Source organism: Capricornis sumatraensis, chromosome 4 (assembly GCF_032405125.1).
Source record: "Capricornis sumatraensis isolate serow.1 chromosome 4, serow.2, whole genome shotgun sequence".
Classification (NCBI taxonomy): Eukaryota; Metazoa; Chordata; class Mammalia; order Artiodactyla; family Bovidae; genus Capricornis; species Capricornis sumatraensis.
Window position 1 is genome coordinate 25,940,410 of NC_091072.1, and position 26,667 is coordinate 25,967,076.

The window sequence follows — 26,667 nt, forward strand, 5'->3', positions numbered from 1 at the left end:
CCACACGCCGCCACGAAGACCCAACACAGCCAAAGAAATGGAAGCATATTACAGAAAACAAAAAAGTTCTCAGTTTAAAAAGTTCATTCCTCCAGGAAACTTCTCTGGCCCCTCTCCTCCGAACCAGGTCAGGTTCCCTACTATACAGCTCCCAGGCACACAGTTTTCCTTCTTACTTATCAGCTTTTGGGATTATTTACATTTCTGTGATTGTATGGCTGGTATATAGCAGTGTTAGTTGCTCAGTCGTGTCCAACTCTTTGTGACCCCACGAACTGTAGCCCGACAAACTCCTCCATCCATGGGATTCTCCAGGTAAAAATACTGGAGTGGATCGCCATTCCCTTCTCCAGAGGATCTTCCTGACCTAGGGATCGAACTCAGGTCTCCTGCATTGCAGGCAGCTTCTTTACCATCTGAGGTACAGGGAAGATCTATGGTTAGTGTATGCTGCTGCTGCTGCTGCTAAGTCGCTTCAGTCGTGTCCGACTCTGTGCGACCCCATAGACAGCAGCCCACCAGGCTCCTCCATCCATGGAATTTTCCAGGCCAGAGTACTGGAGTGGGGTGCCATTGCCTTCTGTATATCTTTAGCTAAAAAACTGAGCTTCATGTGGACTTGAAGTGTGTCCTCTGCATCTGACACAGGCTGGCAGAAGCTGTAGCCTGTATGAAAAGTATTTGATGTTGCATCAGAAGACTTGGATTTGAGTCCTGTTCCCCTACTTATTAGTTTTCTAAATGTTAAGCAGTCAAACCGTCTTAGATCCATAAATTCTCAGCTCTGTTAAGTGGGCATAATAATTCCTGGGCTTCCCTGGTGGCTCAGTGGTCTGCCTGCCAATGCAAGAGATATGGGCTTGAAGATCCCCTGTAGAAGGGAATGGCAACCCACTCCAGTATTCTTGCCTGGGTAACCATATGGGCAAAGGAGCCTGGTGGGCTACACCCCATAGGGTCACAAAAGAGTCGGACATGACTTAGCAAATAAACAACAACAATAACACCTTACAAGATTAATAAAAGAATTAAAATGAGGATTCTGAAAGAAGTGTATAGTCTACATAAGCATCTGAAAAATATGACAGAGTGTTCCATAGTGATTAGGATCCTGGGTTGTATTTTAAAGTTCTAATGTGCAGTCAGACACCTGAGTTCATTGCTAACTCATAATATTTACTATCCAGACAGCTTATTTGGCCATCTGTCATTTCCTAAACTTTTTTTCATGTATTTTTTAAACTGCATTCATATGTAATTTATTATATATCTATGCTGTGTTGTCTCCCAAGTCACGTATATACTGTATGATTTTATATTCCGCTCATCATCTCTTATCAGAGCCCTTTGCACATAGCAATTCAATAGATATTAACATAATCTACATTTATTTGGTGAGTATCACATATTTGCTGTATGGAAAGTTCCTTAAGTAAGAAAAGTAAGAATGAAAAGTAGTGCACATAATAATTGCCATCAATATTCATGTGAATGTTCAGATTTGCTACATTTTTCAAATCACTTAAACCAAGATAAACTGCAGAAATGAAACCACAGCAGGGACAATTAAACAATATTTGGAATGAAATCATTTGGCCTAATTTTCATAACCACAGATTTCAAGGAATACCACCATCCATGCCAGGTGTGCCAGACAATCCCATTGTCCGTTTTAGCGGTGTAGGGACCCTTGTGGTATAAACCATTCAGGTTTGCAGAGTGACACCTAGTGGGAGGAAAAATAAACACAAAGCAATCAGACTAGAAAGATAACCTTTGAAACCCTTATTTTGTGAACAAATGGCTGAAAACATTTTAACTATGAATTCTGCCATTTTTTCTTTTTCTTTTTGGCTATCCCTTGTGGCTTATGGGATTTTAATTCCCCAACCAGGGACTGAACCCAGGCCCTTGGGAGTGATTGCACAGAGTCCTAACCACTGGACCACCAGGGAATTTCCTGTGCTGTTTTTGGATAAGAGAATATTTAGCAGTTTCCAAAAGCCAAGAGATTTCTACAACATGAGTTTTTTAAACTGGTGGGTTTTAGTACCATAACAACTCTCAGGATAAAACCCAGGCCACTTATAGAGTATTTTTTTTACTTATACCTGGCTGTGCCTGATCTTAGTTGCAACATGCAGAATCTTTGATTTTCATTGCAGCAATGCAAGCTCTTAGTTGCAGCATGTGGGATCTAAACCCAGGGCCAAACCCAGGGCCCCCTGCATCGGGAGCGCAAAGTCTTAGCCTCTGGACCACCATGGAAGTCCCACTTATATTGATTAAAAAAAAAAAAGTAGCTCTGTTCTTAATAGACTTTAAATGAGAAAGAAAGGAAGGAAATGAGAGAGGGCGAGAGAGAGGCAGGCAGGCAGGAAGAAAGAAAAACAAGCAAACAGAAGCATGAGCTGGTAAGCCTGAGCCTTAGCCAGAGTGGTATGGGTGTGGCGCGCTGCTCCGTTTGCCAGCTTCCCTGTATAATTTACACTGAAAATGTTCATCTGCTGCCAAGACTTAGCTTTCATAATTTCAATTCCCTTCCTCCTTCTTGAGTCACCAGTATATCAATTATTTTAACCTCCAAAGGGGGTAAAGAAACAAAACCCAAACCATGATTTAAAGTTTTCCAGTCATCAACTAATGATCATCTGTCTTAATTGCAGAGTTTATTATTTTTACCTATATTGTTCCAACAGAGATACACTGGTTAGGGTATCATGAATTTTAAAATGTCCCCCTTTCTCTTTGGGATCTGTAAATTTTGCTCCTAATATGGCTAAACAAAGAGTAAGTGATAATTTTCTGGGTACTGTTATTAAACTATATATTTCTTTATTGCTACAACCAATGAAAAGATTTCAGACACTGGGACATAGAAGAACATTCAAAAGAATAGTTCTGAAAATCTATGGAAAGTGCCTGAATTACTGAGCCAAAGTAAGCATATAATTTACCCATCAATATTGAGTGGTTGACCAGCTTCACTTACCAGTCTTTGTAATTCTTTCCTGCTAATTGTCCCCACAGTCCTCCTAATTTAAATTGATGTAACTAATCAAAACCATGTATGCTAAACCTGTAAGTGTTAAGAGCCTGTTATGTTTTTAAAACTGCATGGAAAGTAATGTCAAAAGAGAAAATACTCTAGATTGAGCCTCCCAAATACATATTTTGACATATTCTATCTTCCTAGAGATATCTACTACATATATTAATATTTTTCTATTTAATCTGTGATTTGAATCCTGTTAGGAAGCTGACTCTGGTCAACATAGCAATTCTAAGACCACTTTTCCTAGCATGTTTCGGGTTCTAGAACAGCCTAGACTTAAGGCTAGGTTGGGAGATGGTTGGGGCTCCCTTGGTGAAGAAGTTGCCTCGTGCACACACATGAGATGCTACACTGGTAAAGAGGAGAAGACATCAACACTCAGTGATTGGTTTGCTGTGATGCGAAGGAATGCCTACTAGGTGGGTAAAACTTAGAAATGCCAAGATTCTATGTAAATTGGAAGAACTATGGGACAGGGAAAAAATAAGAACAAAACAAGAATAAGGAGGAAGAGGATGATGGCGTTAAACCACAGCAGAAGCAGGCGTGGAAGAAGTAGCACCGAGCTGCTGGAACAATTGGCTTTCTCTTCAGCTTTTCTGACTTTCCATCCACACAATCTCCTTTGACTCCAAGGATAATGGAGTTTCCTTGGGTGGCTCCAGCAACTGAATTGCCTTTCTTTGTCTTCCCTGAACTCCTATCTTTAAAGTCAAGTAAATCATTTATTATTCCACATTGAACTGTGTGCCACTTATCATTTCATTGGGTGGGTACTTGGTATTGATCTCCTGCTAATATTAACCAACATGGTTGTTATTTCCATGTATGGAATTCTGTTATATTAAGGGGTGCTTCGGAGAAGGCAATGGCACCCCACTCCAGTACTCTTGCCTAGAAAATCCCATGGATGGAGGAGCCTGGTGGGCTGCAGTCCATGGGGTCGCAAAGAGTTGGACACGACTGAGCGACTTCACTTTCACTTTTCACTTTCATGCATTGGAGAAGGAAATGGCAACGCACCCCAGTGTTCTTGCCTGGAGAATCCCAGGGATGGGGGAGCCTGGTGGGCTGCCATCTATGGGGTCGCACAGAGTCGGACACGACTGAAGCGACTTAGCAGCAGTAGCAGCAGCAAGGGTTCCTTGAGACTTTGTGAATTATAGACAGGTTCTATATGATGTTGATAATTCTTACATAATGCTAACTTAGAAGGAAAGGGGAAGAAACAGGAGGATAAAGAGAAGGTGATAATTATGGTTTTAAAGAGAACAAGAAAACCATAAGGGAAAAAGATTGTCACCACCTTTGTTTGATTTGTTAGGTAGGAAAGATAACTTTGGTTTTCTCTCCCCTCTCACTGCTGTGTATGTTCTACTTCCTTTACAAATGACCAAAATTTAAATGGACTCAAACTTTGAAAAAAGCAAAATCCAGATAAAATAGTGTTTATACAACTACTTAGATTCAGCTTGATATTCCACACTATATACAGCTAACTGTGCCTCCATAGAATCTATGACTCTAAAATCAGCACATCGCAATAACTCAAGATGTTCATAAGGAGGATCCTCATGATTTTATGGAAAATAGATCTATGTCTGGTATACCTCCACTTAATAAGACAGAGGATTCTTTATGTCTTAAAAAGTATTTATGTAATGAAAAAATGTTAAAATTTAGATTGTGGAATTTAAATGATTCGTCCTCAATTACATGGAAAACTCAGCACTCCAGACATACTCACGAAGGATTCTGTAATGGAATGTTAAAGTGTCCAGATATTTTGTCTTCTAAAGACAAAAGGAGATGTTCAAAGGCCCATGTACTAAAGAAAAAAAAAAAAAAAGCCCATGTATGCCGTAACAGTTGAACACAACTGCTTTGTAGACATAGTGGGCTTATCAGGTTATTTTTAAGGAAGACTGAATTTTTCCATTCCTGCCTTAACTTTGTGATGACAACAAAGGGTACTGTCTGGAAATCATCCTGGGTGAAGAATAGTTAAAGAAATGAGGAATACCTAGCCTACAGAAGAGAAAAGGTCAAGGAGCACAGTAAATATTTTCTTATCCAGCACCCGAAGAGTTATGTTGAAAAAGAATACAGTTACTCTGTAACTACTGAGGAAAAAAACTGACGAAGTAATAAGAAGCAAGATTTTAGGTTAGTACAAGAAAGTGAAGAAAAGCTGACAGAGCGGACTTCCCTGGTGGTCTAGCGGTTAAAACTCTGTGCTTCCAGTGCTGGGGGCCTGGGCTCAATCCCTGGTCAGGGAACTAAGATCCTACAGGCCCCGCAGTGCAGCACCCTCCAAAAAATTTTAATACACAAAAAAAGATTAAAAAAAGAAAAATTGATTTAGTACAATCAAAAATGGAATGAATTTGCTGATAAAGTAACATTGGAGTATTCAACCAGAAGACGGAATTAGGTTTCAGGAATGTTAGAGGAAATTTATGCATTGAGAGGAGCTTGGGTGAATGATTTTGAAAAAGTCACAGGAAATGTAAAATAGTATTACACAGAAAAATTTACAATAACATGGTAGGAGAAGGTGAGCTATCTGGTTATTAGAATGTCAAAAATGCTCTGTATTTCTTTGCGTCAATTTGTGACCCACTGTTTATGATAATTCACCTATAACTCCATTTGCAAACAATCTTTATAAAAGCAGTAATTTGATTTTTCTCTATGATGTATCTTTCAGGCTTGACTAAGGTACACAATGAACACATCCTTAAAGCTACTTCATTACTGAAAGATTCTAATAAGGATGATTACTTAATAACACCAGTATTACAAAGCAGACCAACACTTCTGCATACGTTATAATTAATGCCCACCAGTCAGATATCTGGAGAGAGCAATGGCAACCCACTCCAGTACTCTTGCCTGGAAAATCCCATGGATGGAGGTGCCTGGTGGGCTGCAGTCCATGGGGTCGCTAAGAGTCAGACACGACTAAGCAACTTCACTTTCACTTTTCACTTTCATGCATTGGAGAAGGAAATGGCAACTCACTCCAGTGTTCTTGTCTGGAGAATCCCAGGGACGGGGGAGCCTGGTGGGCTGCCATCTATGGAGTCACACAGAGTCGGACACGACTGAAGCAACATAGCAGCAGCAGCAGCAGTCAGATATCATCAATGCAATTGCAACTGTGTTTATGAAACATCAAACCTGTTAAACCACCAGCCAGATTGATCCTCTTTCGCACAGTTCCCTTCGTAGTTGTCGTTATCTCTGTCCCACGTGCTGAATTTCATTCTTTGGTGACTGGCCCACCATTGCACTTCAGGATGAAAATTTCCAGTAAGGGAGTCTCCAGCGGTTCCAGAATATTCCCCAATATGTAAATCATAGGAATTCTGAAGAAAAAGAGGCGATTTCCGTGATCAGTTGTTACTATTTTGTGTGTGTGTATGTGTGTGTTCAGTCACTCAGTAGTGTCTGACTCCTTGTGACCCCATGGAGTGCAGCCCGCCCAGTTTCTCTATTACTGTTTTAAAAACAGGCTTACTTAATAAACTAAAGATCAGGCTCTATTGCAGATTTTTGTTTCTCCTGACTTTGGGTTTTATATTGTATGTTTTACACATTAATTTGTGGTGATATGTATTTGAAAATGTTAGTACCTTTTCATCTCCAACTTTGAAATTTTTATATTGAGCATAACGGCTATTTTTCTCAAAATCTGCAAGGTCGATTTTTAACGTGTAATCTCCTAGGAAAGGGAAAAAAAAGAAATTGTAGGTTTTTTTTTTTTTAATGTATGAGATGACATTTACTTCAGTTCAGTTCAGTCGCTCAGTCGTGTCTGACTCTGTGACCCCATGAATCGCACCATGCCAGGCCTCCCTGTCCATCACCAACTCCCGGAGTTCACTCAGAGACATTTACTTACTGAGGCTTAAAAACAGTTTGTGGCTCTCTTTTACTTAGACCATTTCCTTCTACCATGAGTCAGCTTTTGAAGAATAAACTGTGACTCCACTGTATTTACAACATGCATGTTTTACTGTGTATTTTACTTGGAAAAAGTTAGGACTGTAATATTAAAGGTAGAACATTTCTACTAGATCTATCAGAGATAAGAGCCAGTGTAATTCACTTGGCAAAGAAGAACAGAAAGCAAGTCATTTTTCAGTACATAAATTAAGAAATCTAACAGTGAATAAACAGAAGTTTTATGAAGTTTAAAAGCTGACTTTTTTTTCTTACTTTTGGTAAGGATGCTGATCTTCAACATTAAATAATGACTGAAATAGTTGATGCCATCAAGTAACCAGCTTTTCTTCACTGTCTCATCATTTGCAAATAACAAAGACTACTCTTTCAGAAACAGAACTATTGTTAGGAACATAGAAAGTTATAAATCAAACTGACAGTCAGATAATATATTTGTATTCAATCGTTCTACTTTGATAAATAAAATTTCACAATGACCAGTAAGATCAGGTCTGAACTCAGAGTCTTAGCCTCCTCCCAGTTCCAAGCTGGAACATAGCAGCAGGTCATGCAGACCTGGCGCACGGTCAGCTTGCTCTCTTGTCCCACCCCAGTCTCCATCACACAGAGCAAAGGGCCTTGCCCACACTTATGGACATTCCAGACTGCACACCAAGCTCTGTTGACATCCAAAATAAAAGCTGTTTCTTCACTTCCCCTCAGACTTAGGGGTGCACACACCAGATGTACAATTTTCCTATGGGGGACAGATGAAGAAGAGGCATGAATAGGTCCTGGAGACAAAGTCAAGGCTTCTTCAGTAGAGACTGCTGGACTCTATATCGCCAGAGTGAGTCTAGGAGACTCTGGCCCCACAGAGTGCTTGACTCATGGAGCTCTTTTAAGTGGGATTTCAAGGAAGAGGCCACTTTAATCTGATCAAAAGGTAGTAAATGTTATGTGAGCTAAGACTGTGAAGTGGACTAGAGCAGAAATAAAGGCTAAATCAATGCTCTAAAAAGTACTTTGCATTATAGAAGAGGTTTAGACTTTTAGGTAACCATCTAAATATCTCTTTAGTCAATGAGTAAATAAAAATTCAATTTTGGATCATTTCTAAATTAGCTTTACTGCAAACACTTCCAGCCAAAATTTATATAATGGGGATAAAGCTATTTTAAAGAGGCAACTCCTTAGCTTTAAATGCTCTCATAATTAAGAAATGTAGGGGGACTTCTCTGGCAGTCTTGTGGTTAAGATTCTGCGCTTTCACTACGCAGGGCATGAATTCTATCCCTGGTCTGGGAACTAAGATCCCTCATGCTGCACATGGGGGATTTTGTGGTACAGCCACAATTTTTTTTTTTTTAAAGGAAAGAAAAGAAATGTAGGGAGAAAGTCACTCTTTTTCCTTGGGATGATGTTCTATGCAGTTGTGACACCTGGAACTCATAAATACATTTTTGCTACCATGAGAGTAGCCAGCCTGAAACAAACACCAGTGAAAATGTGAAGCAGATTTGTTGCCAAAGTGCATCTGGACAAATAAATACTTAATAATAATTTGAAAAATAATATTTTATTTTTTAAATAATTAATTAATAATATTTATTGTTGTTTAGTTGTTCAGTCATGTCTGACTCTTTGCCACCCCATGGACTGCAGCACACCAAGTGTCCCTGTCCTTCACTATTATTAATTAATAAGTTTGAATTCTGTATGTTTAGAAGGATCCAAGGGCTACTTCTTGGGGTTTTCATTGTTTCAATGACAAACCAGATGCATATTAATATGTAAAAGAAACAGAAATTGGTATGATAAATGTTATATATCTATCATAAAACACAGGTAGGATAATAAATACTTTGAAATTTAGAGAACACTGATCATAAGAAGAACGTACAAAGATTTCTAGGATTATCCATCCTCTCTAAGTTACTATTCTGGGGTGTTTCCAAGATCTCTATAATTATAATGATACTATTATGAATATAGACACACAAATCACTTTCCTTAACTTGTTTGGAATGAATAAACCTTGCTGTTACAATTAGTGCCTTGCCAGTGTGATTTAACATGCTTTCTTGAGCAATACAATTGCCTTTTATAAAACATTAAGAGTCAGGTTTGAGTGGAACTGACTACAATCTCAGGTAGAAAGTGAGATAAGGAAGATAAAGGATTGGAGCAAAAGAACATGAAAAGGGAAGCTTGAAAAATATTAAGCTAGTGATACTTTAAACAAATGTCTAACTCTGGTTAAAGACATCCATGCAGAAGCAGATAGAGGGAATGATACAGATGTCTGTAATATACTTGGAAATGTAAAAAAAAAATGGATCAATGGATGGATAGATGAAAAGTTACAGGATTAAAATGTTAATGTAAAATCTAGGTGGTAGGGTGAAATCTCTTGCAAGTTTTTCAAATTAAGATTTGGAGGAGGATGGGAATAAGAACATTTATATTTTATGGTATTTGATTCCAAAAACAGCCATAATTCCTCAATTCTCCACCTTTCCCTTTGCAATGGGACTTTGTAAGTCCTCCCATTAAGCCTGTTTCCTTTTTCCTTACATCTGAGCTGGTCCTGTGACTTGCTTTCACCAAAACGGAAGGCAGTGTAAGTGACTGTGTGCCATTGCTGAGTCTAGGTCTCAAGTAAGTTATGTGCTTTCATTCTCTTTCTTAGAACTCTGCTTCTGCATCAAGAACAAGTCCAGGCTAGCCAGCTGGAAGATGACGGACCATGTGGAGTGAGCTGGACAGCCAGCCTCCCACTGATGAGGAAGTTGATCACCAGCTCATGAGCAAGCCCAGCGAGATCAGCAGAGCCCAGCCCTAATGAGCAAAACCACCCAGCTGCCCTGTATATTTGTGAGAAATAATAAAGAGCTGTTGTTTTAAGTCACTAAATTCGTAAGTGGCTTGTTATACATACCAGTTTTGAGTCATATAAGTCATTTAAAAGAATGATTATGACAGTAGATTTCCTTCCCAGAAACAGAAAAAATGCGTGTGAGAAATATCTCTCCCACAACCTAGGTCTAAGCAGCCACCTTTTACAAAGGAGATTATTTCCCAAAAGGGATTATTGGCCATCTGCAAATCATAGTAGTTACTGAATTAGTTCTATTGTCTAGGATTTAGTGAAAAACAGTTGTGTTCCCTTTTTTGTATTTCTAGTGAATTTGGTATAAGGTAAACCTTACCTTGTGTGGTCAATAAGTGAAGATTTCTATTACCCAACCAATATTCACCATTTTTTTGGACAAAATTTCCAAAGCCATTTTCATAGTCACTCCAGTCTCTAAAAAATGAAAGTGAAAGCTGACTTTAGCAAAATCCAAATAGACCTTTGCAGTACCCAAGGTGCACACTTCTACCCCTACCCACAATATCTTCTTGATTAGCTAATGTACTTTTATTTAGAAAGAATGAAGTTCTAATGCACTTCAGGTATAATAAAGAGGCTCAACTTTTGTAAACCTCGTATTTCCTACTCCAAATAAATCCTTATATCACAATTAGCACACCTGTTAAAGTTTTCACTGCCATCAGATCGTCTCTGAATTACAGTCCATCCTCCTCCTTCAGACATGTCACAATAAACAGAGAATTCTGCTGGGCTCTGGAGAGGTTTGATTTTATAAAATCCACTCTGCTTGTACCCGTCATTGAAAATCTCTGAACAATCTGTTTGGAAAACAAAGTAATGTAATATTTGTCATGTGTCTTTTTTTCTTTTTTAAAGGGAGCCTCTGAATGAGATTACTCAATACCAATGGAGACAGATAAATACATGATGTAGATAATGAGCTGTGTAAAACTGAATCTTGTACATCTTCCAGTGGCTACTGGAAGTTCTTTTTTTCTAGATGATATAATTATCATCTGACTTCTTGATATGATCATGGAAAAAATAAAATAGTGAAATAGGTATATGGTTTCTCATTTCTGATTTTTTAAGAAGAGTCTGAAATTACTTTTTAGGTAATTACAGTATATTTAAGTGAAACATATCTTTATCAGACAGGACAGAACTTTTTTCTCTCATGGCACTAATATGAAAGTAGAAATATAATACCAAACAATTGAATACAGATTATCTTGATTTACAGCATTATAAATCATTCTGAACATCTGGAAATGAACTCAAAATAGTAATCTTGTTAGATTCTTATAACCTCCCAGTCTCACCAGAGTTTTTACTCACCCACTGAAATTTCTAAGAGTCCATGCATTCTTAGATGTTTTTGCTAAAAACTGCAAGTTCCTATTATTTCATCCCTGCGGTCTTCTCTGTGCTGATATTTCTTTGACCACTGAAGCTACCAATTTGTCACCAAAAAGTAATATCTGTTTCTTAAATCACGTGCTGCTGCTGCTGCTGAGTCGCTTCAGTCATTTCCGACTCTGTGCGACCCCATAGAAGGCAGCCCACCAGGCTCCCCCGTCCCTGGGATTCTCCAGGCAAGAACACTGGAGTGGGTTGCCATGTTCTTCTCCAATGCATGAAAGTGAAAAGTGAAAGTGAAGTCACTCAGTTGTGTCCGACTCTTAGTGACCCCATGGACTGCAGCCTACCAGGCTCCTCTGTCCATGGGATTTTCCAGGCAAGAGTACTGGAGTGGGTTGCCATTGCCTTCTCTGTAAATCACATGAGGGTGGGATAAATTAATAACCATTGGTCTCATCTAGGATGATCTGGGCTGAATTAGAGAATACAACTGATATGTGTGTCCTGGATCACTTCAGTCATGTCCAGCTCTGTGGGATCCTATGGACTGTTGCCCACCAGGCTCCCCTGTCCATGGGATTCTCCCAGGCAAGAATACTGGAGTGGGTTGCCATGCCCTCTTCCAGGGGATCTTCCCAACCCAGGGATCAACTTGGTCTCTGCATTGCAGATGGATTGTTTCCCACCATCCTCCTGCATTGCAGGTGGATTCTTTACCACTGAGCCACTGCGGAAGCTCATATGGCAGACACGAACTCGCTATTGTTTAGATGCCCAGGCAGCTCTGTTTTAGGATAGTTGAATTAATGGCCATGGTAAAGAGATAGTTTCAAGGATATCCAATCACAGACTTTTAAATAAAAATACTATAATTTAACATCACTAACTTTCAAATTTTACTCTTATCATTTTGTTCATTTCCTCCTTTTAAATAAAAATACTTTCTACAATTCTGTAACTATAAATGGTGATGGATGCTAACTGGACTTAGCGTAGTGATCATTTCACAATATATACAAACATCATGTCATTATATTATATACCAGAAACTAATGTAATGTTTTATTTTCAAAGCTGAAACTCCAGTACTTTGGCTGCCTCATGCGAAGAGTTGACTCATTGGAAAAGACTTTGATGTTGGGAGGGATTGGGGGCAGGAGGAGAAGGGGATGACAGAGGATGAGATGGCTGGATGACATCACTGACTCAATGGATGTGAATCTGAGTGAACTCTGGGAGTTGGTGATGGACAGGGAGGCCTGGCGTGCTGCAATTCATGGGGTCGCAAAGAGTCGGACACGACTGAGCGACTGAACTGAACTGAACTGAACTGTACCTAATAAAAATTTTCTTTCCCTGATTGACAATTTCATTCTTTTAGCATATTAAGTTTTTTCTTCATTTTCATTGTTCTGATGCCAAATTGTCTATAATTTTGTTATAAATAAAATATATCCCACATTAAATAGATTGAACAGGCAATAGGAATCAGCGGATAAACAAAAATAAAGAACCTTAGTCATTTTCTAAAACCTTCATCAGTTTGAGACCCATCATATACTACTGCTTTGGTGAGATGTCCATTTTTATAATGAGTTAGGCCTTAATCATGTATTTATTTTTGAGATTCAGAAGCCCCTGTGTTCTTTTCCACATCCTAGATTATTTTTTAAAAATCCTGTTTTGCAGTTAAACAAGAAGAAAAACAATGTGAAAATGATTATCTAAAATTAGTTCAAGGTTGTCCAGAAGCTTACATCTTGTGGTCAAGTACATTGCACAGCATTTTTCATTAGAGTAAGCAGATTTTTTCTTTCCACTTACATTTTTTTTTTAAATTGGAGGATAATTGCTTTACAATGTTGTGTTGGTTTCTGCTGTACAACAAGGTGAGCCAACCATAAGTACACATGCATCCCCTCCCTCTTGAGCATCCCTTCCACCCCGCCCCACACCCCCAGGTTGTCACAGAGCACCCTGTGCGCTACAGTGGCCTCCCACTGGCTATTTTACACATGGGAGGGTATGTATCAATGCTTCTCTCTCAGTTAGTCCCACCCTCTATTTCCCCTGCTGTGTCCACAAGTCTGTTCTTGCATCTCTATTCCTACCCTGCAAATAGGTTAATCAGTACCATTACTCTAGATTCCATATGTATGTATTAATATGCAATATTTATTTTTCTCTTTCTTACTTCACTCTGTATAAGCTTGTTAGGAAAAGAGCACTTTGCTTACATTTAACCATCTACCAAACAGCTGAATAGTAAAGACTCACAAGCTTCAGACTATTTCCCAAGCAAATATGGAAATAATTAGCTATAACATTTGCCTCTGGAAAACTCTGTGAATATGGAGTTTTCAGCCAACATTTTATATTTGTTCTTACTTTATGCCAACTCCGAGTTTAAGTTTTTAAAAAGTTTTTGATCTTCGCAGAGGAAAATGCCAAACACAACTTAAGATTCAGAGGAAAGATTTCCACTGAAAAAAAAAACAAAGACAAAACCCAAACAAAAAAAAAATGCCACTAGCTCAGTTTCTTACACCAAATATATTAAGGAGCCTGCCTAGGGAAAATGCGATTTTACTCTGATAGAAAGTTCAAGCAATAGAGGGTTTAAAATATTAACTAGACATTTCAAACTACAATTTTCAAAATGTTTTGACTCACTCAACCACTCTAGAATAGGCAGAAGAGGGGTAGGGTTAAAGAGATCTGTGTTCACGGGAGTTTAAAAAAGAATTTTTGGATACTTACATAATGCTAGAGTGAGGCCATGGCTTCCTGCCCTCTGTTTGACAAACACTGTGTTAAACTGGGTGAGGTGAATATGCTCTGCTCAAGCAGAAAGCAAGTTGTGCTGGAAGCACAGATGTTGAAGCTTCACAAAGGGACGTGTCAGCCTGCCAAATGAACTTTTTCCTTTTGTCCCAGAATGGTGACTGAGAACCAAAGGCACTAAGTACCTCCACATTCTAAACTCAAAGGAAGGCCAGCCTGAGCTCAGCCACATGCCACAGAGCATGCTGGGAAATGCCAGGAATGCCATCCTCACCCCCAGGCAACATAAGATGAGACTTAGAGGAGAGAGAGGAAGTTGCAATATTGCTGTGGGGAGGACTGGTGGGCTCTCTCCTCTGAAAGTAAAGGAGAGAAGATATAATAACGTAGGTAGAGAGCTGGCATTCATTGAGCCAAATGAGAAATACTTTTGTAAGCATTTCATTAGATCTATTAACTTATTTGATCTTTACACCAAAGAAACAGGTATCCTTACCACTCCCATTTTACAGATGACGAATAAGAGGCACAAAGAGGTCAAGTAATTTGCTCAAAGGCCACTTCTAGCAACATGTGCGACTGGACTTTGAACCCAGGCTTTGGAGTCTCTACTTTAAACAGTACACATACTGCCTTTTGAGATACTGTCTCATAAATACTGGGGGGCTCCTGCACAAGGGGACATGGTTAAATTAGTGGTCGTGTTGGCTGAACAGATGATGCTAAAAGGCTGTTTTGATTGTCAACAATTAGTGTGAATTTGGTAGACTAATCTTTTAATAAAGGCACATAATTTAATGGCACCTAAAAGCTTAAAAAGTACATTTATATTGTATAAAAATCATGTGATTTGTGCATTGTTTTCAAAAATTGCCAGGTTGTGTGTAATTAGGTGTTTCCTACTATGAGATGAATTAGGATTCAGAAAATAATTGATTTAGTAATAATACAGTAACTTATAAATAAGAAAAAAGAAATTTATTTCTATGGATCATATACATAAATATTTAACGTTTTTTTAAATTTAAAGAAACCAAAAACATACCCTTTGGTGTGATCAAATTTTTATACATTTTATACATTATATATTATGCTAAATATATATTTTCTTAGAATTTGTTATTATATATTTTGTTTATTGAGTGTTTTTTTTTTTTGCTCTTGATAGATTCTCTAGTAGTTTTCCTGTATGCTGAAAAATAAAGTAAAATTGAATTGGATTTATATTTCATAGTTTATTTCTCCTTCTCCTCTGTGCTTACAACGTCTGTGAAGAATATTAAATACAGATCTACTGACTTCTGGAATTTTTTTAGCTGTTATGCCCCAAACAGTCACATAGAATGTCTATTATCTATCTTAGGGGCTTCCCTCATAGTTCAGTTGGTAAAGAATCTGCCTGCAATGTGGGAGACCCGGGTTCGATCCCTGGGTTGGGAAGATCTCCTGGAGAAGGGAAAGGCTACCTACTCCAGTATTCTGGCCTGGAGAATTCCATGAAGAGTCAGACACGACTCAGCGACTTTCACTTTTTATTATCTATCTTACCATTGTGTCATACATTTATTTTTTATTTAAAAATCTTTATTATTATTATTTTTAATAAACTTTGGCTTAAAAATTTTTTTTTTGGCCAGGCTGCACAGCATGTGGGATTTTATTTCCCTGACCAGGGACCCATGCCCCTTGCCTTGGAAGAGTGGAGTCTTAACCACCGGACCACCAGGGAAGCCCCAGTGTTAAGTTACTGAAACACTTAAGAAAATTAGATTATGTAAATGAACTATACCCCAATAAAAAGTTAATTAAGGAAAAAGAAATAAAAATAAATTCTGACCTGCATATTGTCTCTTGCCTCCAAGGTCAATGACACTATTCTCCTCTCCTTTATCAAGGAGCTGGATTTCCTTCTCATGCAAAAGCTGTGAGATCTTGACTTGTTGCTGCTTGACCCGAGTCTCCAGCAGGTACACTTGGGCTCTGAGCCGCGCCTGTTCCTGGAGGCAGTTCTCCAGAGCCTGCAAAGTAATGTGCATCTCATCTTACAGAAAATAAGCCCCCGGAATGAGTGGCTAAATTTATGGTTCAATTTTGTCCCCAGTTCCCATTTCAGCATAGTATTCTAACCAGGAAGCGTTTAGAGGTCCTAAAACCATGTATTTGAAGAAAAAGGAATTATGGCTTACCAGAATAAGAAATTTTTGAACTAAAAAATGCTATAATCTGAATGACCATGCTAAGAGCTTTAGAGTCGCTGCTTCATTTGATCCTCATAATAATTCCATGAGATAGGAAAGAGCGCATCTTTGAGTAAACTTGCTCAAAAATTCTCAGTGGATTCACATCCAGATTCAAGGTCCCTGCTTTCAATCTCAACGTGTCTTCTCCTGAGTGCTTTCTTAACAGGAAAGTGCTTTATGCATGACTAGTGTTGCACTTTCTAAAATAAACAAGGCTTTTGAATGATCTTTTGGTATTAACATGTTTAAAAATATATCTGAATGCTTATAACCTGATGACACATGGCCATCTTTATAAAGGATGCTACTTCAGTTCCTCCTGTCCCCGAGGATCTTACCCATTTACCTGTTGCTAGAAATATGACTGGAGTCACTTAACTTTGTATAGTGTTTTTCCCTTAATGACTTCAAAAAAGGGATGGAGAAGCCTGAGTTTTTCAGTTGAATCAGCTACTATCTTTAACAAAGCCAAATAACCCAAGAATGCCGCACATGAATGAGTTTATCAGTTCGTTTCTAAAGTGGCATCTGACTGAGCAGATTCCTCCAGAAATAAAGTGAATGCGGTGAGTTGGGAAGGGGAGTTGTGGAGGTCGGTCTCCTGGGAAGAGCTACTAAGACCAAGAAGCTGTAATAAAGGCTCTTAAGTATTCAACACTGGGAGAGTTACTTGGGGACCATGAGAAAAAAGGACAAAACACAAATTTTTGCCACTTTCCCATTTTTACTCTGACATCTCTGTTTGCAGCTCATGTCATGATCTCCTGTGATAAATGCAAAGCTTTGCTGAGAAATTACGATTTTTAACATGTAAGTGCTTTACACTACTTTTACATTATTTCCTTTTATAGGCTTTTAATTAGAATCAGGTATATTTCTCAATTTATGTTCACATAACTTCCTGTTCCTATCTTTATCTACTACCTTATATATATTCCTCCTCCCATAATCCTCCAGGGGATCTTCCCAACCCAGGGATCGAACCCAGGTCTCCTGCTTTGCAGGCAGATTCTTTACCAGCTGAGCTACCAGGGAAGCACCTTATATATATTTCTTCTATAAACTGGAGGACCTATTGTGTTCTGGGCACTCTGTTAGGCAGTTTGAACAGTAGATATCCTATTTGGGAAAAAGAAAGAGGTATGTTTTTTCACTATGGACTATAATGCAAAAATAGAAATTCAACCTCAAAACTGAAAGTCTTACAGCAAGTGAGTGAGAACGACAATAGAGGCCCCCTCTCTCCCATCTCCAGGCCCAAATCACCAACTCTCTCCAGGCTGTTTCTCTAGGACTATTTCTCTTTCTTAAAAATTTTCATTTCTTTATTTACTTTTGGCTGTGCTAGGTCTTTGTCGGTTGGTGAGTGCAGGCTTTCTTTAGTCATGGCAAGCAGGGGCTACTCTCTAGTTGTGGTGTGGAGGCTTCTCCTTGCGGCTTCTCTTGTTGCAGAGCGCCGGCCCTACAACACACAGCTTTCAGTTGTGGTTATTCCGGGGCTCTCGATCACGGGCTCAGTAACTGGCACACGGGGTTAGTTGCTTCTCAGCATGTGATATGTTCCTGGATCACGGGTCGAAATCGTGTCTCCTGTTTTGGCAGGGAGATTCCCAGCCACTGGACCACCAAAGAAGTTCATCTCTAGGACTATTTTGTATTTTTGTAATTTTCACCTCACCACTCTTTGATTCATTCTGTCTGAACCAATTATTTGCTTAGCCCCCTCAGTCATGCCTGTCTAAAAAATGAACAGCAAAGTCATTTTATGGCATCTGGAATTCTGCCTTGCTTTCTAACAGTGGAAGATTGGTTGTGATACTGTTAAATACAGTGAACTATACAATTTAGAGTTCCTTGGACTGCAAGGAGATCCAACCAGTCCATTCTGAAGGAGATCAGCCCTGGGATTTCTTTGGAAGGAATGATGATAAAGCTGAAACTCCAGTACTTTGTCCACCTCATGTGAAGAGTTGACTCATTGGAAAAGAGTCTGATGCTTGGAGGGATTGGGGGCAGGAGGAGAAGGAGATGACAGAGGGTGAGATGGCTGGATGGCATCACTGACTCGATGGACATGAGTCTGAGTGAACTCCGGGAGTTGGTGACGGACAGGGAGGCCTGGTGTGCTGTGATTCATGGGGTCGCAAAGAGTTGGACACGACTGAGTGACTGAACTGAACTGAACTGAATATAATTTAAAGTGACTAAAGGATTACAAGGCAAGAGTGTTCAATTTTTATGTGACTATATATACAGTGTTAGTAAACTTATTTAAAACTTAGTGGGGGAACTTCCCTGGAGTACAATGGCTGGGATCTCACCTTCTAAACCAGGGGTTGCAGGTTTGATCCCTGGTCAGGAAGCTAAGATCCTACAAGCCTGGTGGTCAAAAAAGCCAAAACATAAAACAGAAGTGATACTGTAACAAATTCAATAAAGACTTTAAAAATGGTCCACATCAAAGAAAAAAAAGATCTTTAAAAAAATTAGGGATTTTCTTTCTCCTACAACTTTGAGTAAATGAGTGTTTTCTCACTTTCATTCATGGAGGGAGGCATAAGTTCATTGCAATTACTTTCAAATAACCTGTTTGGTTTACAAGGACAGTGTCCAATATTACAAAGCTCAAGGTAAATTTGAAACAGCTTTTAAATTCTTAATACCATGTAACCACCCAAATAACCTCAGTAAATTGAAAAGACTTAGTGTGAATACTGATTTTTTACTCTAAAAAAATTTTAAAGCCCTTAATAAGTGCCTATTACATGGCAAGTGCTTCCACAAATCTCTTTCATTTTTCCTCCTTAGTTTTTTCAGTGAGAAGTTACTACAGTTTTTTTTTTTTTTTTTTTTTTTTTGGCAAGAGAAAATTAAGATCAAAGCAGGAATTAAAAATATAATAGTTTTTGTAATAAGCTTACCGAGCTTCCCCTGCCTATTAGCAGAGCAGTGGTGACAAGGATGAAACTAAACATCTTCTCCTTTTTTCCCATTGGAAGAACTGTAAGAACAAAGAGAATTTAACTTATTGTGAATTTTTTATGAGACCAGTGCTGGCTTGATTCAACGTGATCCAGGAGGTCAGACACAGCTCTAGGTTGAGTTTAATCTGTGAGTTGCCAAGGAAATTCTCTTGTATTTTCCCAGGCTTCCCCCCACAGAAGGATGCTCACTTTTACCTTGTGGAGAATTGAAGCAATCTGCAAATACAGAGGAAAGACTATGGTTCTCTGAAGTGTGGAAAAGGCACAGACTCTTTAAGCACAAAAACCTGGTTCCATATTTTGGCTGGTCAGTTCCTAGTGGTGTGACCTCACACAGCTTACTATAAAATGCTCCTGATCTGTAAAATGGACTTCATAATTCTTACTTTGTAGGACTGTGCCATTTTGATATTAATTTTTCCATATACCCTGGCATGCGATAAGTGCTAAATGATTAGTTACTCATTTTGTACAGGGAAGTCTGTTTTTATTTTGAGAAAAAGGAAGAAAAAAGTTACAACAAATAGGTAATATGAATTACTTTTCTTAATGTTTTAATGTGTAGGCAGCTAATGAGATAAAATAAAACCCAAAGTTCTCTTTAAAGTTGTAGAGGAAAATTAATTCTACCACTTCTTGAGATTATTCTTAAAATCAATCATGAAGTCATGAGTCTTGATGAAAAATTTTGCTCATCCTCAAAATAACTTCTCTATGCCAACCAGTTGTGAATTCTCATAAATTTTAGAAGTTCAGGAGCCTAAGAGGACAGAAATATCTGCATAATATTCAAAGAAAATTTATACCTATGGTTGCTGCTAAAAAAAACCTGAAATTAACTGAATTATTTATTTGTCAGCCTATTTTTATTCATATAAAACCTATGACCACAGGTCCTTTCCATGTATCTCTTTCTGAGTTTCTATGTAATTAAAAGAGTGGGTCCTAAACTTTGTTGCCCATTGGGATCATCTGAGGAGCTTTAAAAACATTTCCATGTCCAGGAATTGAGTCAAATGTCTAAAGCTGGCAGTCAGGCCTTAGAATTTTTAAAAGACTGCCAGCTTTTTCCAATGGTCAGCAAAGTTTGGGAAGCAACGATTTAGGGACTTAATAGATACATTTTTTTCAGTCTATTTTAACAAAGTAGGTAGTTTTCAATCCTTGTGGGGCCATGCAAAACAACAACAACAAAAAACAGCTACAGTATGAGAGGGGCATTACTTAAATTCAGGGGCAAGTAGCATGCACGAGCATCTTGGGAAGCATTACTATATATAATGTAAATTTTTAGAATATGTGAAATTTGCACATTACAGATGGAGAAGGCAATGGCACCCCACTCCAGTACTCTTGCCTAGAAAATCCCATGGACAGAGGAGCCTGCAAGGCTGCAGTCCATGGGGTCGCTAAGAGTCGGACATGACTGAGCGACTTCACTTTCACTTTTCACTTTCATGCATTGGAGAAGGAAATGGCAACCCACTCCAGTGTTCCTGCCTGGAGAATCCCAGGGACGGGGGAGTCTGATGGGCTGCCGTCTATGGGGTCGCACAGAGTCGGACATGACTGAAGTGACTTAGCAGCAGCAGCAGCACATTACAGAGAGTAATAGTCTCCTAGATAAACCATAAAATTTTACTTCACACAATTTTACTTCTGGCTGATGTATATTTTTATTACACACCTAGAATTGTGCTATGCATTTGACCCAAAGACTTTTTTTTCTTCTAATTTTATTTATTTATTTTTTAACACCAAAAACATTTTGCATTGGGATACAGCCAGTTAACAATGTTGTGATAGTTTCAGGTGAACAGTGAGGGGACTCAGCCACACATATACATATATCCGTTCTCCCTTAAACTCCCCTCCCATCCAGGCTGGCACATAACATTGAGGAGAGTTCCACGTGCTATACAATGGGTTTTTGTTGGTTATCCATTTTCAATATTGGGCTATGCATTTTCTAAGCATCTTATTTCATCTTCAACTAATTCTCTAAGGCAAGTACTATTATCCTCATCCTACAAATGGGTAGATCAGAGATGTCAAGTCGCTGAATACCTAATGTTCCTTCACAAAGCACAGGACTTAGGAACGGATAAGTCATAGTCGTGTTTAGAAGTGAGAGTGATCTTCACTGGATAAGGTCAAGGAGCAGGGCCTCTATACCTCTGTGCATCTTGGGTCCCTTTGTGTAACAGGCATATATGTATATAGAAAGGAAGACCATGCAGAATATAGGTTCGGGGTCATGGACCCTCCAGGTAGGAAGCCTTTAGCTCCTGTGAAGGAACATTAGGTCAGCCTGGCAGAAGAGGAGACAGCAGCACTAACGAGAAGCAGTCCTAGAGAACTGTGGGGCCAGCAAGCGCTAACTGATCATCAGCTAGCTGCTCAGCACTGGCTCACATGCTGTGGGAAGATAAAATATAGCTGCCTCATCAAGGCAATATTTGGGGGAAGAAATTAAAATAAATATTAAAATGGAAAGAAAGACAACAGAAATTTAGTATACATGAAGCCATATGTAGTTAAACATAAAAACTCAATTTTTCCAGATGAACTCTCAAGACAAAATTAATTACTTCCTCCACTGTGATCTCATACTATGTTTACAGACCAATAAAGCATTCATTCACTCAGGGAACAGTGTGCGCTTGCGTGCTATGGTCCAGGCACTGTGCCAGGTGATGGAATTGTCATCTGGTCGGCTTTTCACATGTCTCTCTCCAATTGCTTCCCTTTGTCCATGATTTTGTTTAAGACAGAGTTTTTGAAGGCAAAGGCCACATCTTGGAAACTGTTGTATCCTAGCATCTCACTGAAATTGCGGTGACTCCAATATAAGTTTAGAGTTTCCCAAGAGGGAAAATCTTTCTCAGAGGGGAAAAATGTGATTTCCTTGGCATAAAACTGGTCTGTTCCCAGTGACATACTTCCTCCCCCGTGCTTATCCTTGTCAGGGGGAAAACAACGAACTAAGTATATTTTGAAAATATGTGTTAAGAAGGAGTTAGGGACTTTGGGTTGGATTGAACACATAAGTTTTTTTTCTTTCTCACAAAACCCCACTAGGAAAGGAGTAAAGAAAAATGGAAAAGACAGGGATTGACAAGGTGGAGGAGAGAGAGGAGAAAGCACTTTGCATGCAATGTCAACAACAGAACAAAAAGCACATCGCAGAGTTCACAAAGCTGCTGAAAAAGAATTACTTTAAGAAGAGATACTTGGATTTATAAAATCCCCAAAGGAAAAAAGAATGGAAAACTTAATACCTAAAATATTAAAAATTTGGCTCTTAATGGGCAGCTCAGCTGGTAAAGAATCCACCTGCAATGTGGGAGACCTGGGTTCGATCCCTGGATTGGGAAGATTCCCTGGAGAAGGGAAAGGCTACCCACTCCAGTATTCTGGCCTGGAGAATTTGATGGACTGTATAGTCTATGGGGTCACAATGAGCTGGACACGACTGAGTGACTTGCACTTCACCAATGGGGCTAAAGCCATTATCATAGCTATCTCATGATAAATTATTAGTTTGAACTCTTATTTTCAGTTGGTAGTAAATATATTTATTGAGCAAAATTACAACAGTTATGCTGCTATTTTAAAAAAAATCTCATTTGTACTCTTATGGTCACTTATTATTTAATTTTAAAATTTATCATGAAGTTTAAGTAGCAAAAAGTGAAACCAAACCAAACCAAAAAAACCCTCCACATAATGGAGGTTTCTTAACGTGTAATAGTCTTCACATATAATCATACAAAAAAAAAGAAGCAAGAATAATTGTTTTATTATAAGCAAGCAAAAGAAAATAAAGACAAAAAATAGAAAATGTTATTTTAAAACACATAAAAGAGATTTTAGAAGTAGAAAGTATTATCCCATGAGGCTAGAACACACGGTCAAAATATAATTAAAGGAAGTGAGATCATCCGGTCAAATGTCATCAACGTTTGAGGAAACAAGGCTCAGAGAGGGAAAACAATTTGCCTAAAGAAATAAAACAGACTTTTACTAAGGAGATTCACATTAACTTAGAAGCTTAGTATAAAAATGTACTACCATTTGTGAATGTGAGTCATACTGTTTTTCTGACTGAAAAGAATCAATATAGTGAATGGATTATTGATTGGGGTTTTTCCTTTTTCTTTCCAGTAGGAAAAGTAATCTCATTTTTCTTATATAATAGCAACCAGATCTTCGTTACTTTAATTCACTTCCAGCAGCTATCAGATACAATATTCAGGAGTCAGGAACTAAGTTATGAAAACTTTTGCCATCCTCACTTTGTTTTAATATTATCTGTTGAAATTATATTTTTGTTTGGTTCATCAAATTCTCATATATTTGTGGGATCAAGTATTTTATTTCAGAAATGAATAAATTAGGTTAAAAAGAGAGCTTTAAAAATTGTTATTTTTTTTTCCCCAAAATTGAAGTATAGTTAGAAAGCAACCTAAATGTCCATGGACAGATGAACAAATGAAGGAGATGCAGTGTCTGTGTATATATAATGGAATATTACTCAGCCATAAAACGAATGAAATAATGTCATTTGCAGCAACACAGATAAACCTGGAGACTATCACATTAAGCTGAAGTAAAGTCAGACAGAGAGAAACAAATATCATATGATATCACTTTTGTGGAATCTAAAAAAAAAATGACACAAATGAATTTATTTACCAAACAAACAGCCTCACAGACATAGAACACTTGTGGTTACCAATGGGGAAAGGGGCAGGGACATTAGGAGCTAGGGGTTAACATATACACAACACAATATATATAAAATAGGTAAACAACAAGTACCTAATATATAGCACAGGGAACTATGTTGCTATTTAGTCACCCGGTTATGTCTGACTCTGCGCCCTTATGGACTGTAACCCGCCAGGCTTTACTCTGTCCATGGAATTTCCCAGGCAAGAATATTGGGAGTAGGCTGCCATTTCCTTCTCCAGAGTATCTTTCAGACCCAGAGACTGAACCCATACCTCAAGCATCTCCTGCACTGGCAGGTGAATTCATTATCACTGAACCACTTGGGAAGTCACAGGGAACTGTACCACTTTACTATACACTTGAAGATACCATTAACTATACTTTAATTTTAAAAAATTATGTTCTTAAATCTGTATCTGAATCTGGCTCTTGTTCAAGTAAAAGTGTGTGTTGAAAGTGCTCTGGGAGATACTGGGAAATTATTTAACATATATACAGATTGCAATGTATTAGATTTGTAGAAAATAAAGGGCCGGTGAAAAGCTTTGGCAGGTTTCTCTTGTTCTCCTGAAATTTCCAACTCATTGCCATTAAAATAATCAAATCTGATCTTTCTCAGAGAAAGGAAGAAGCCCCTAGTCTGGCAGATCTTTAAACAATAAGGCATTTCAAAATGCTATATATATTTTAACAGTCATTACATTAATTTATCATCTTTAGAATAATTCCTGAGACTATCTTAAGACCTCTAAAATTCCCTAGTGCCTCTATTAGTAACTCCACCCATCTTCTACAGTATTGAAGAAATATTTAGGTATAAGAAACTTGCTTTGAAATTCTCATCTCCATCATTCATTATAGTAACCATTATTGTTTTGCAAATCTGGCTTGTGGTGAAGCTATCAGATTATTCACTCCTCATTATACATTTAGTTGTATTTATTTTACAATGCTTTTGCTTTGGGCTGTCTCAAAACTTTTAATTATTATAAAATTGAAATAGTTTCAAATGGTGGTCCTTTGATGTACTGTATTATTTGATATAAATTGTTCAAAGTGTTAAGTCTAATTTCCTCCCAATAAACATTTTTAAGTTAATTAATTATAGTAAATTAAAATTAAAGGCAAAATATTAACTTTAGGGCTATAAAGTTTTATAGTTAACATGTAAGTTTTAAAAACACAATCACCAAACAAATATACATTACTAGCATGTAAAATTTCAAAAATGGTATGTTTCAAGTGAGCTATTATGAAAGGATACAAGATAGAAAAGTTAAAAAGAAAAAGTTATTGAAGGAAGCATATTTAATCAGTTGGCATTCTCAGACGGCAGTGCTCACACATATTAATGTGTCTCATATTAATGTAAAACAGTGAAACAATTACCCTTAACATAGACTTAGAGACTCCCTTTGGGTTATTTTCCTCTAATTTCCACTCCCCCCCCCTTTTTTTTTCTGGTAATGAAATATAACAGTATTTTTGTTATTTATCTCAAGAGTGTATACTCAATGAAAGCCTTAAAAAGCCAAGTAAGTTTGACTTCCAAAAGACAGACAGAAAGAACAACATATCTGGAGTTTTTACTTCTGAGGTAAAAATTATAACATGGTCCGTTTCGTTTTCTATTCTGTATTTAAAGTTGCAAATCTTTTTATTTACATCAAATTCTCATCTAATTTATTCAAAATGTATCAGGAATGGAAAAAAAATGTAATTCTAATCTCCTTTTCCAAGCCGCAGAAGCGGACATCTATCTAATCAACATCTTTCTCAATAGCCAACAGTTGTTTTTTGAGTTGTGTTTTAATATCATACCTATGAAACAAACTAGCATTATTAGAATTATGTCAAAGTGCTGAGAAGTTAAATACCTTGCCTAAAGTCAGAAATGAGTCAGAGACACGGCTTAGGCGAGGTCCAGTTGCTCTGCCTTCCAGGCTCCTCTATCTGCATTCAGGCTTTCTAATTGTTTCTCCGCTATTTGATTAGAAAAATGGACTATGTTGATTCTGGCTTCAGTCCAGAAATAAATAGATGAGGAAATCAGTTTAACTGGAAGGAAAACTAAAAAAGGAGATTCAAGGACAAATTCTAATACTCTGATATTTTTCTTTTTTCCCTATTTGTATGAATTTTTATGAAAGAGCCAATACTATATCTTTATAAAAATATATCTCTGATTTTTTCACCTTTTACTATTGTGCTCATCCAGAAAATTTTTGTACTTTGACTAATTTCAGTAATGCTCACGTTAAGATTAAGTAAAACCAAAGTGTAGTGGAAGCTTTGCTTTATTGTACTAACAATAATAAAATTTTACCTATAAAGATATGGATTAAATGTCATTTCAATTACCATATGGAGAGAAGCCAGATTTTTCTTATAGAAAAAAGTGGCAATATTTGCCAAGATGAAACAGTTTATTTGACCTTTAAAATACACAAAATTATTCCTTGAGGGGCAAAACTGTGAAATTTATCTGTAAGCATCAGTTATCCTCTGAACGAGCTGTTCGTTTTGTTTTAAATTGTAGAGGAGTTTTGAATGTGTAAGATGTTAGCTTCATTAATCATATTGCGTAATAGTTTCAGACTGGAAACCCAGGTTCATTTCTATTTTCATTCTGTTGTAACTCACACAGTCCTTTGCCGTTTGTTCTTTGATCACTAT

At 37.8% G+C, this 26,667-nt stretch overlaps 1 protein-coding gene across 1 annotated transcript; it reads right to left on the reverse strand.

Annotated features, from left to right (window-relative positions):
- Positions 1-1,300: 1,300 nt before the first annotated feature.
- FGL1 (fibrinogen like 1) lies at positions 1,301-25,961 on the reverse strand. Its single transcript, XM_068971042.1, has 8 exons — positions 25,869-25,961; positions 19,192-19,271; positions 15,868-16,048; positions 10,543-10,702; positions 10,219-10,316; positions 6,694-6,782; positions 6,239-6,426; positions 1,301-1,726 (listed from the first exon to the last, which is right to left on the reverse strand). The coding sequence occupies exons 2-8, from the start codon at positions 19,261-19,263 to the stop codon at positions 1,567-1,569; spliced, it is 948 nt and encodes a 315-aa protein (XP_068827143.1). The 5' UTR covers positions 19,264-19,271; positions 25,869-25,961; the 3' UTR covers positions 1,301-1,566.
- Between the last annotated feature and the right edge of the window lie 706 nt (positions 25,962-26,667).

What these genes read in the sequence shown, in the direction of transcription:
- FGL1 (XM_068971042.1), bottom strand. Translation starts at nt 19,263, where the DNA reads ATGGGAAAAAAGGAGAAGATGTTTAGTTTCATCCTTGTCACCACTGCT. An exon ending in TCACTTATTGACCACACAAG is followed by an intron (nt 6,783 to 10,218) that starts GTAAGGTTTACC and finishes TCCCTTTCCTAG; the next exon opens with GAGATTACACGTTAAAAATC. An exon ending in TCTGGCTGGTGGTTTAACAG is followed by an intron (nt 1,727 to 6,238) that starts GTTTGATGTTTC and finishes TCCTCCCACTAG; the next exon opens with GTGTCACTCTGCAAACCTGA.